Raw genomic sequence first — 13,640 nt, 5'->3', positions numbered from 1 at the left:
ATTATCAAATAACTAACAGACCTGATTATTTGTTCCTCCCATGCAACAATCAATTCTTGCAGGAGAGGTAGCTCCAGAGCTTGAACTGGAATTGGAGCTAGTTAATAATGAATGATTTGTCCCACCATTCACTGCAACAAAAAATAATTTCATAACGTTAAAGAAATTCATTTATAAATAAGATACCAAACATGTAACTTATATATGAGTCGTTAATTCCCTAAACCCACCCAAATACAGTTGAAAAAATATGACAGGTGGATTTTGGAAAGAAACGACTCATATAAAAGTTACTAATGTAACAAATTATTTTTGCAAAAAGATTATTAATCTAGGGCCAGGACATAAACCTAATAAACATTATCATAACAAGGAATATTTTTTTAGTCTTAACTTTTACAATTGTCCACCATATGAATTACCTTGTGCGTTAACAATTGATGTGCTTTCTTTGGTTTCCTCAACATTAATCTCAGGTCCAACTGAAAGACAAGCAACAGCTTCAGATACGCTCATGAGCCCGGCAAGCTGAAAAATGAAAAGACCATTCATTCCATCTTCCAAGGCTCATAAAAAACACAGAAAGATTGTACATTTATACATAAAATAGTTCAATAAGGATTTTAAAATAGATTCTTTTTGTAATAAAAGGAAGATGGTCTGGGTGCGGTCAAATAAAAGTTTCAAATAGTCATAAAACTATTTAATATGAGCCATGGCATCATCAGGATATAAGTTTTTTGCCTAGGATAATAAGCTAATCTGCCAAAAACATGCAATAAACAGCCTATTACATCGGGAATTACAAATAGAGACAATAGAGGATTACATCAAAAAAAGGTTCATGAATTCCACTTACAGTTAAAGTAGCAGTGACTTACAACGTCTTTTGTAATAATCAATTGTTAAAAAAAAAAAAGTACCTCTTATATCGGCCCACCAGGCTGATCTGGTATTAAATAAATAAGTAAAATAAAATAAAAAAAATAATAAAAAATTACTCTTATAATGAAGTTTTTCTGTTCTAAACATATCTCTATATAATGCAGCTATCTCTTGCTCTCCTAACTTTCTGCGAAATAATATAAGACATCCACATGCAGATCAATAAAAAGAGATCATTAAAAAAACTAAACAACAAGAAGGCTAGAAAGGAACTGTGAGACAGTGAGGTTTCTAGAAACTTGAAGGAATCAGAATAATATGCATATCAGAGAAATTTGGAGCCCAACATGCCAGATCAGTTACACCTCATCAGCAATTAATACATTAATAACCTAATAATTTATTATAATAATAATAATAATAATAATTGAACTAATGGTAAAACTGACCAACTTACCTATAAAATAATAACACTTGATAACTTTTATCAATAACCAGATAAATAAACAAAAAGAAAAAATCATTAAATTTACCTCATTACCACCAGCTTCAGAAGCAAGTCTAGAAGTATCAAGCCCAGAACTTTCAAAACTTTCAGTCTTTTCTGATTCATTTTTCAAGAGAGATTTGTTTCTAGCCTTCTTCAAATCTGGAATAAAAACATTCACAAATCCATAACAGTTAGGATATCAGGTACTTTCTTTTAGTCAATATTTAAGGTTTGATATACATAGAAAATGTAATAAATATGAAAAGAAGATAATATAGAACACCTAATAAGAAATTATTAATTTTTTAGTTAATTATTATGATCAATGCTCAGCTAACAAACACTTGTATAAAAAAGCTTACATACCAGCTCCTGATGCTCGATACTTCAGGAATCCTCCTTTAGTGCCATCTAAATAATACTGAACAGCCCTTCTGAATTTGGCAGCTCTATCACCACCAACTGCACCGAAAATTTCTAATCCAGCTTTGTCTAGGTCACCAGTGTCTAATGTTTTAACAAATTTTGCCAGAGAACGTACAAGCTCCCCACACATGTCTTCAGCCTGTAATGATTAAATATTGAAATTTTAAAACCAACAATATCAACTGAAAGGTTCATGCAAACCAATATCCATAAAGTAGAGAGCTACTTCAGTTAAGTTAGATGAAAAAATCTTATCAAAAGAAGTACATTTTATATCTTTCCTAAAAAAATTAAGCAGCAACTAAGGTACATGACAAACCTTAACAACTTTTCCAGCAATCAATTTCCTATGCAGATCAGACAGTTCGGTCTCAGGAAGGAGGAAATTTCCCAATAATGCTGCAACAACACAAAGTTCATCTCCTGTAATGTTCAATCCTTTAACTAGTTCTGAAACTATGTATTCTTTGGATTCAAGAGTCCCCTGAAAATAAGTATTATGATTTTAGAGAAAAGAGGAAAAAATGGGCTAGTGAAAAAATTAAGTTAAATAAACATACTTTGTATGTTAGTTTCAAATGTCTAGCTGAAAAGTAACGAGGAGGATCAAATGCGATGTATTCAGCATCATCTGCTACAATCCCATGACACTGATTCTCACGACAAAAAGCTATTACCTGAAAGAATAAATTTAGGTCAGTTAAACTAAGTTAGGTAACAGAGCATTAACACTGTTATGTCTAGTGACAACAACTTGTCGCCACATGCAAACCTTATGTTTGTTACAGGTGAGAATTGATTGGTGACCTACTAGAGACATTTCAACAACTTGCCAGTGACATGCATCACCACATCGTTTATTTAATCCTTTTATATCTCCTGAAAGGATGAGTTATGTTAAAGCCCAATTTTGACATTTTAAAATCAGGTTTTTGCCGGCCACAGACGCTGTTTTTATTAAAAAGTCTGGTCACACATAGTAAAGTTAGAGCTAAATCTGTGTGGATTGCATCATATAAAATAGTAAAATGAGAAAAAAGAAGATAGTATACATAGAACAGGAGAACAATTAATGAGAACATAAAGGATGTCGGAAGAATTTATGATTTTTTTTTGTTTACATAATGCATAATTATTATAAAATTTTTAAATTTAAAAACACTAACTTATTCTTATGTTTCAAATATCAATTTAGTCAATAATACCTCCTGCTTATGGTCATCCATTGTCACAATGACTGAAACATTCAAATTTCGTAAGACCATTCGGAGAGTGGGGCGAAGGCATGATGGTGGTGTCCACCAAACCTTAGGAGGGGGAGTTCCTTTATTACCAAGATGTCTTAGCACCTGAAACATTAACACTAATTAAATACAAATTTCAATGAATAAAATATAAATAAATACAGGAAATATCTGGTCTTATACAACACATTGTCTCTAAAATTGAATATAAGAAAACTTACAAACTAATTTATCATTAATTATTTGTGTATGTCACTGTTAAAATCTCAAGACTAGTAAAACTTCAGGTTTACTAGTTGATTCCGGGATTCCTAAATGGTATTAGTAAAAGATCAATGCATAAACATTTAAGGGTTGATTAATCTCGGGATTCTCTGAACAGTGTACAAAACTCTACAACCCAGGACTTTCAAACATTCACAAAGGCCTTGATGACCTCAAGGCCTTAAGCCCCAACAACTAACAACCCAGCACTCTCAATCAATGTTTTACCACAGCAAACTGGTAATGGTAAAAAACAATTGTCTAAAATGAGTGACATGTGACCTGATGTTCCCCAATCCCTTCTCACCATTTTGTCTTTGAAATTCAAGACTATGAATTTCAAAACTATGAACAAGAGACCTTGTTTTAAAGAATGAGAGTTTTCTCTTTAATCACGAGTGTGATTTAAAGATCACAGATGACAAATCTTAACAATCAATCTTTTGATATACATACCTCTGTCGAACCCTCAAACAAAAGTATCTTTTCATTTAATATTAAACTGATTTTAAACCACTGAATATTGATTAACAAGTTAAAAATATGATAATTTTGATATTGTTGAACAAATAATGTGTTCGCAGTATTTCCTCTAGACAAGTGTTGCATATTTAAATAATACAGATATCCAATATTAAAAACTAATTTTAACCAAAATGAAGTATGTGTGTATATATATAAATAAGATAAACATTCTGAAATCTTAATTTATTGTAAACTGCTGATCAAAGTGACAACAGACCTAAGTAATTTAAAAATATGTCGCTCCAAATTAATAATAAGCTAAAATATATTACTTAAATAAAATAAGTAACGTATAAGTAATATTTGGTGGCTTGCACTTTAAATACTTCAATATTTACTTTTTCTTCTTATTGGAAGATCGCTGATTGACCGTGTATTATAATAAATAGAACATGGTCCGGGTTCGGTCAAATAAAACTCAATTACTATTTTATTTGAGTCATTGTTTTGTTCCACATTATAGGGCTTCATCAGGACTGTTTTGAAAGAAGTTAAAATTATATGTTTGATACTGTATATTGAAGTTAATGTTATATGTTTAAAGAATTTTTAATTTCTAGTAACCACATACTTCCCATATCCAATTTTTCCAATGATCAATGACATGTTTTTTTTAATACTAATCCACTTATCTACGACTATCATATCCTCTATATTACTTACCAGGTACCCAAATATGAAACCAGATTTTTTTTAATTGAAAATATACATTTATTAAATGATAATGAAAAACCATGTTTTATTTGAAGTATTTCCCACATCACTAACTATACATTTTTCTAATCTCTCGGACAATTCATGGATGCTATGCCAAAGCAGTTTCTCTTTTGAGGCATACCAGTCATCAAGCCATTTTCATAAGATGTGAAGGTTGAGCAATCCTAGCAAGTGCAAGTACATGTCCCATTATTGCTTATTTGCATGATGTGGCGAGTGAGACAAATGCAAAAGAGTAACAAAATTTCTCAATCATTTCCTTGTTCTATTTCTCTGCAAGTGATGGATTATACCCTTGTGATCCCACCACACACTGAGTACTATCTTCAGTCACTAGCGATTTGACCTTATAATGTGAATGGTTTTCCTGGCATCAATTCATCTTTTACATTTAGGATTCTCAAAAATATATCTATGTTCCATTCTCAGTCATAATTCGATGGAGAAATGACTTTCTTCTATAACTGGTAAGCAACATTTTGCAAGGGGTTTCTCGATTTTCTTGTTGTCATTCATTCAGTCAATATGGATCCCATTTTCAGGATCTTTCCAATAGCTTTTAAAATTATGGATATAGCTTCTCGTCATATTTAACTGATCCTTGAGCAGTTACTGTGTCATCCTCATCCAACAATGCTTAAAATTCAGTCTACAAATTATGTTATGGTCTTTAACATTTTTCACACAAAAATGCCCACTTTTAAATTTTTTAAACAACCCAAAACACTATGATTTACCAAGTGCATGCTCAATGTAAGCTTTAATAAGGATTCAATGTGATTTTGCAGTAGTTTTCTTGAAATGGTAACAGAAAATCAATCCTGTACGCAAATCATAATTTCTAGGCTGAGGGGTAAGAGGTCTAAACTGGTCAAGAACGTTAAATACATACATGGGAAGTTAGTGACTGAAGAAAAGGAAGTGCTGAAGGTCTGGAGGCAGTTCTTCCAGAGGAAATTTAGTATGGAAGGACATCTTTACCATAACTACAGAGACAGCAGGAGAGGAAGAGTAGAGGACACCTATCCTGAAGATATGGACGATACGATCGGGAAGATGAGGTGGAGTTGGCAGTCAACAAAATCCAGCTAGGAAAAGCTCTAGGACCAGATGGCTCCGGAACTTATAAAATATGGAGGCAATGAAATGATTAAATGTCGTCAAATGCTGTTCCAGAAGATTTAGGGCCTTAAGTTGCTGCCACGAGAATGAGAAAACATCATAATCCCAATTCACAAGAAAGGCAATCAAAGCTAATGTGGTAACTATAGGCCAATACGCCTATCCTCAGTAGTGTGCAAAATACACATTAGGATATTAGTGCAGCAACTGTGGAGTATTGTGGAACAAGAGATTGAAGAAGAGCAAGCGGCTTTCAGGCATGGAAGACAGACCCAGACCACATTTTTTTACTTGAGAATGATAATCGAGGGGCTAGGGAAAGGCAGTCTATTTGACATTTCTGGATCTGAGGGCGGCTTTTGACTCAGTCCACAGACAGGAGATATGGGACACACTAAAAACAAGAAGAGTGCCAGCAAATTTGGTAAATGAAATAAAATCAGTATACCAAGACCCAAAGGGCATTGTAAGACTTAATGGTCAAACATCGCAGCCTTTCCACTTTTATAAGGGAGTAAAGCATGGAGACAGCCTAAGTCCACTACTGTTTGTCCTCCTTATGGATGATACATGAAAGGTTTGTAAAAGGAGATTTTTTAAACGACCCAAAACACTATGATTTACCAAGTGCATGCTCAATGTAAGCTTTAATAAGAAATTCAATGTGACTTTGCAGTAGTTTTCTTGATATAGTAACAATTCTCAATTTCTAGGCACAAAATTCAATTTGGTCACCCCAATTAAAAAATATATTGTTATATACAACTTGTTGTTAGTTGAACATCTTTATCAGATGTCAGAACAGAAAAAATTGTGACAATGATGCAGTTTACTGTTTAATAATTACATACAAAGCTACTACCATCAACAGGTAAAGTCGTTTCAAATTTACATACTTGGTTAGAACAAATATATATATATATCCTAGTTTAAGTTTCACTAACACTTAAACCTATTGGTCTGTGACTAGGCATCTGTAACTATTCATAAGCTGATAATTTACCAGACAAGGAGTATTTGTTAAATAAGATTAAAAAAAAAGAATTTAATGTAATCCACTTCACAAATTATTCGGTATAGTGGTAAAAGCATTAAATTTTATATCACATTAAGTAAAATAGAGAAATATTTCATATTAGTTTCAGAAAACATGAATTTACAGCAGAATCTTTTTATGGAACATAAGGGAGGTATTAGTAACTTAATGTCCTTCTAAATGAATCGTGAGAATGATTAATCATTCACAAGAATAATCAGGTAACATAAAGCCTTAATATGTAATATCATATCATAAATAAACAATTTATATTTAAAAATATATCAATATCTCAAATCAGATAACATCAAGAAGATCGAACAAGAGAATTCAAGGGTTATTGTAACTAATGTAATGTAAGTAGCTCAATAATACTTATTTACAGAAAATAGAAAAAAAGTAAATTATTTTAAAATCATTTAGACCTGGGCAGTATTTCAACTAGAATACTTGAACAGTACAAAATAAAATAAATGTTATTGTATTTTACATTTAAAAATTATATTAAATACTTAACCCACAAGTGTCTGAGTGCCTACCATAACCTTCTTATGGAATGAATTTTCTACCTTTTCCAGATTATTGATAAGATGCCAGGTCATCGAAATAAACTAAGATATGATTATATAAAGGCATTATAATTCAATCTCCTGGCCTCGGGGTTTGAGTCTCCCTGTATTATTTATTAGTTGCATATGATTATTTAATCTGTTACATAATCCGAGGATCAGCCCTGAGATTGGAAAACCCTGCTGGAACTAGCCCAGACAAGTGTGCACCCTTAATTGGAGAAAAAACATGACACTTGAGCTGATTTATGATTTTTTTAATATGTACAGGCTTATCTCAAGCAGCAATATATCATCAGAGGTTGATTCTTTAAGTTATCAACAAATATTAATACGACCTCAAAAGGTTTCTTTTAAACTATATCTATTAAACCATTGCTTGGGAGAAGGGTTCAATTAATTTGATGTGAGAGAAACCATATATTTTACTGTGAACTAGCTGATTCGATGTTCTTGATATTGGGGTCACAAGATTAGTGAAGTTGCACTGTAATTAATTAATATGTTTACTTCAAAAATATTATGATCTAATAAACAACTAGGATGATACTATGCAATATGCTAGTTCACAACAGAGAAACAAAGTTCTATCTTAGTTTTTTCACAATTCATTTTTTTTAACAAAGTTCTATCTACAAAATACTTTAAATATTTTGTATTTCAAATTTTTTTTCTATAAACAGATTGGATACTTGGTAATTGAAATAGGATGGGATGGTGAAAAAATTAGACGTTCAAAATTTAAGGTAAAAATGAGACAATCATATATTTTCTACTTAACACTACATTTTTGGGTCGCTAAATAGCTTATCAATACAAATAATGTTAAAGCTAAATTTATATAGTATTGGAAAAGTATTATTTGTTATAAATCCTTTGATAAATATGATTGATGATATATAAGTCGAAACCCCCAGGCTGGATTCAAACTGGCACCGCTGCAGTTATGAGGCAATCACTAACTACCTTAGCTACACACAACTCGCACTATACTGATCTACATGGGATACTTTATAAACATATTTTTAAATTATCATATGAATAGCATCTCTTTAATACCAAAATTTTCTTAAAACAACTCTAGCTAGCTTTAAAAAGTGTAGTCCTCTCTAGTGTAATTCCTCTCTAGAAACAGAGAGAAACTATACTGATATATTACTGCTCCAGAAGAATAATGGTACAACTGGAAATTTTTATGAAATTGAATATTTAGTGTTGGCGGGTTCAAAAATGGATTTACTGGATGTTTATAATTTGACATAATTATACTTGGTGAATTTCTAATTACAATTATGTCAACTTACAAACATTAACTAAATGCATTGCTGAGCCTGCCAATATAATAGAGTCAAATTTACAAAGTTTACAGTTGTGTCATTAATCTTCTGGACCAAAAATATGAACTCGGCATACTTTTTTTTCTTTCTAATTTATCTTGTAAAGAGCATCTCTTTAATACTTAAACTGTTATAAAACAACCCTAACTTAAAAAAAGAAATGTAATTATGCATTTGAAAAAAAAAATATTGCATATTTACCTATACTTACCAATATTTTACTCTAATGGTAGGACAAGAATTAGACACAATATTTTTTAATAAATTACTAATTAGCGATTAGTAATTATGTATTTGAAAAAACAACACTGCATATTTACCTATACTTACCAATATTTTCCTCCTAAGGTAGGATAAGAATAAGATACATTTTTTTTTTTTTTTTTTTACTTGAAGAATTAGTAATTATGCATTTGGAAAAATAATATTTCATATTTAACTATACTTACCAATTGTTACTCTAGAGGTAGGATAAGAATTAAACACAATATTTTTTTTATTAGAAGAATTAATAACATACAATACTTTTATGCTGTCGTGTTCTTAAACAATATTTTCTTAAGATAAAGATTTGTTGATCGATAATAACAGAAATTGTGATTAATGGAAACTAAAAGTTTAAAAAAAAAAATCTGTTTTGCACCACTTTAAAATAATAATTAAAATATAATATTAAATATCTATTGAGAAAGGGAGGTAAAATTCCTTATCAGAAATGAAACTAGGCCTTTCACTATCAATTTTAGAACTTCTTTTCTTTTTGGAGAGGTATTTCAGGGGATCTAGTAAAGAAGTCAAAGCGTCATAACACCCTTCCCCTACCCCCTTCTTCTTTCCAATAACATTCTTTACAATAACTTATTTTTTAAATGCATTAAGCAACAAATATCAATTAATGCATTGTCTAAAATTTATATTTAGCTAAATTTTACAGCTAAATACTTTACCATTGAGATTCGATTCCTGGCTTTTAGTTGGTCTTCCACCCATTCTCTCGATCTTTGACCTTGTGGGCAACCATTGAAGAAGACAGTTAGCTCAATGTTTGAAACATGGAGGGAATTCACAAACTGTCCCAAGAAAGCTGTGACTCTATTCCACTGTCCTCCACAGACCCAATCTATAAATTTTTGAATTTTATTAATAATCACAATAATGAGCAAATGTATCTGTAGGTGTTGATGACGAAAAGGTTTTACGCCTTTAAACAACAAACAAACACATGGATCTAAAAAAATATTTCATGACAGGTATTCATGTGAGAAAAACATAAATAAAATTAAACCTTACATCAGTCACACAAACTTTTTTTTCGATTGATGAATATACACTGTAGTTTAGGGGAGTACACAACATTTGGTCTAGTAGAACTGAATAATAAGTGAATGTAACACTAGTATTCTAAATCTTGAAGGTATACACTAAATATACTATGGTGGCTCTAGTTACCCCCCACGTTGGCTGACATAATGTGTCAAGTCAGAAACCAAGATTCTACGCAGAGTGAATTGACTTTAACAAACCCACAGATTACATAACAATGTTAAACCAAAAGTAATAAAACACAAGATACTGATAGAGATAAGATACTGAAAAAAGTCCAGGAAATTGGCCAGCAAGTAATCTTGGTCGAAGAACAATACTAATATTGTCTCAAAACTATCAATAAAACAATGCCATATTAATATTATTCAACCTTTGGACAATTTAATTAAATACGATGATCATAACTATGAAAATATGAATGCATTAATGATTAATGAAAAATACAGAAAGCATATATCATTTTAAAAAACAGTTTATTATAATAAAAATGATAAATTCAAAAATTTCAACATTTTTTGGTCTTAGACCTAATATTTTAAGCACACTATAATAGCTGGTATAAACTAACATTTTTTCTTAACTCTGTCTTTGAACTAAGCCAGTCTTTGATAAAATATAACATTCATATAGTTTTTAGATTAAATACAGGAAGTAATTCATTATGACAAAACTGTATAATTATTTCTTATTTTCTTTCCAATTAATGAGTTCACTGAGTAAGAGAACCGAATTAAATAAGATTATTTCATTAAAATTATAATTAATTTACCAATAATTCAAAAGCCTGATGATGATAATCTTCCAGGACCAGCAGACATTAATGACCTTGTGTATCAGACTTTATTATGTAAAGAAATATACACTTAAAATTAATAAGAATATATACATTAGCACATATTCTGGTTCATTCATAAATATAAAAGTTTATGAATGTGTATGTACTTATGTGTAGATGTAAAACACAAATTTGCTGCAACAACTTGATGATCAAAAAATCTGGATTTTTCAAGAGATAGTTTGTATTTTAAAATACTGCATTAATATCTGTGAAAATGCAATTTAAAAAAAAAATGGCATGATCGGCCTCGAGAGGTCAGAATGACACTACTAGTTAAGAACTCACAAAATTACAACTACCCCTATGATAATAATTAAAAAGTTAACACATTGATATAATAAATGAGAGATATACCTCAACAAGAATACCTTAATAACATCAATCTTTTTAAAATACAATATCAGATTTAGTTAATACACCCTAAAAAATGTTCAACAATATTCCAAGTATTACTATACAGGGTCAGTAAGAAACCAAAAATTGTTATCAGAATAATCATGTGAGCAGTAACCTGAGGTAAATACATTACCATCACTTTAATCAAGCAAACTTAACTTAGTCAACAAAAAAAAGTAATAGGGCATGTACAAATAATCATAATTTGAATTAAATTCACCTCAAAAGCATATTCTAAAGACAATTACCTGAAAAATAGCCACCATAAAGGCGGTCCAAACAACATTCAGCATCCACCACTAGATGAAATTTTCCATTGCCATTAGGAGGCTTCTTATGAACTTGCTTTACCCATTTTTGAGCTTGGGTTCTAGCAATTCTAACGAGATCCACACCCACACAAGACCCTTCAACTTGGGAACTTTCAAGAAAAGTTTGTAAATCCTGAATGCCCATTTTTATGGTTTAAATTTTATAAAACACTTGAATAAATTGCAAAACAAAACAGCACTTAAAACAGAACTTCAAAATTTCATCAACTTTTTTATTTATACACCGGTTAAAATTATATACAAACTTTAGATGACTTATAACTAATATCACAAATTTCTAGAGTCTAATGAAATCACACTTAACCTGCAACTAAAAAGAGCTAATAATAGTTCTCTCAATCAATAACAATATTAGGATGTTGGCCAAGCCCATGAACATAAACACTGGAAACTGTTGAAAAGTCTTAAAATGGCCTAGTTATCATTTAGATGGTATGTTTCACTAAAATTTATACAGAGAATGAAGCACAAACATTCAACTGAATAAGCAGCATGCGATACTATAATTAAAAAAACAATTCTGCCTTTGACCCGGCATGGTAGGCCATCACTACTCGGTAACAGTTCTTTAAACTGTATCAATTAACAACCGCCTGCACATAGAAACATTTCGCATCGTTAAAATAAAACTAAAATTCTTAGATACAACGACCCCTCTTAACAGAAATACTTTTAATACACTACAGAAACCCGAAAATTCGCCATTTTTATTGAGACTACACTTAACATAAAATGGTGTCCAAGGGAAGTTCTATGAACAATGCAAACCAAATATCCAAAAAAACATTGAATAGAATTATCAGTCTAGTTCAATAAACAAACCATTATCACTGAAAACTGTAGACCTCAAGCGCAGTTATTTTATAGTACTTCTAACTAAAATATTTACGCAAAACAATATATTTCTTATCAATTACATACACCCGCCAAAACGTACAAATTTAAATTCAGCTTCTAGACTGAACCTACCTTTTTTTTCTTTTAAAGATTGCCCTAATGTCGAAATTTAATGTTTGTAGACTTTTACGGAGAAGTAAAAAGGAAATTTACAGATTATTTTAGACCATCAAACCTAGAAGCATGTCTTGACTAAATATTGAATTTCAGTACTTAACTTACTTCAACCCTTAATGGATGTGAATACTTTAAACAATAATTAACTGGTATTTTTATTTATCTATTAATTCATATTTTAAAGAATTAGAAAATTTTGGTTTATAGAAAGCCAGTGGTCTTTAAGCCATTCACACTCCATCAGCCCAATCAATTTTATCCATTTTGTAGAGGGGTTGTCAGATTCATATTGATAATATATCAGATTTTTGTTTTTCATATGGAAATATGTTATGTTAAATGACTACGGCTAAATAATATAGGTCAATGTAGCATTCCCCAATAGGTCAATCTATCATTCCTCTTGGTGTTAATTGTTCTAAAGAAAAGGTTCTAGTGTTCACTATGAACGTGATAGTGGCAGCTAACATCCTGGAAACCAACATTTGGTGACAATTTGCAGACACAGAATTTGCTACGTAGTGGGTAGTGATATCTGATATTTGTAAAAAGGGTACGATGATAATTTTATTTATCATTAGTGTGAGGATGAATAGTTCACTTCCATTTTCATATACTCCTCTCATAATCTTGAACTTTCGTTTAACAACCGAATGCCACTATGGAATTCTTCTACAAAATACTGTCCCAGTATACAGCTTACGAATAAATAAATAAAAACAAATAAAACGAGAAATAGAGAAAAAAGTGAAACAAGGAAAAAAAAATCATTTTTCTCGAAGTTTAGTCACAAAAGAAATTTCCAAAAGACGTTATAGGACTCGTCGATTAAAAAAAGTTATTTGTGGAGAATTTCCACATATTAATCTACGATAAACTTTCAATACCTCATTAAAAAAAATTAAGATGCATTAGTTGTTGAGTACCCTTATAATAATCTATGCTCTAGATTATTGTTGAAGGGCATGGGCAGGTATAAAGAACACTAATAAATAAATATTACTAATAAGTCTGCTAACGTTTCATCCCGAATTTTCATGCTTTCTTCAAAGATGAGAGCAATCAATATAACAGCCGTAATATAATAATAATAAAAACAGTACAAGAGGAAAAAGGGAT

At 30.8% G+C, this 13,640-nt stretch overlaps 1 protein-coding gene across 1 annotated transcript in view; it reads right to left on the bottom strand.

Moving 5' to 3' along the window:
* The window catches only part of LOC106688126 (constitutive coactivator of PPAR-gamma-like protein 1 homolog), a gene marked incomplete in the record, with an annotated part of 33,896 nt that extends 21,627 nt beyond the window's left edge, over nt 1-12,269 (bottom strand). The window contains 9 exon segments of the mRNA XM_067044616.1: nt 22-131; nt 423-528; nt 1,419-1,534; nt 1,742-1,940; nt 2,121-2,285; nt 2,362-2,478; nt 3,007-3,150; nt 9,563-9,735; nt 11,424-12,269. Coding sequence (XP_066900717.1) covers nt 22-131; nt 423-528; nt 1,419-1,534; nt 1,742-1,940; nt 2,121-2,285; nt 2,362-2,478; nt 3,007-3,150; nt 9,563-9,735; nt 11,424-11,631 — 1,338 coding nt within the window.
* Nucleotides 12,270-13,640: the final 1,371 nt, after the last annotated feature.

The sequence above is a fragment of the Halyomorpha halys genome, unplaced genomic scaffold (genome assembly GCF_000696795.3).
Source record: "Halyomorpha halys isolate HHAL.00 unplaced genomic scaffold, Hhal_1.1 Scaffold1056.1, whole genome shotgun sequence".
In the NCBI taxonomy this organism is placed as follows: Eukaryota; Metazoa; Arthropoda; class Insecta; order Hemiptera; family Pentatomidae; genus Halyomorpha; species Halyomorpha halys.
This window is presented reverse-complemented; position numbering and strand designations above follow the sequence as displayed.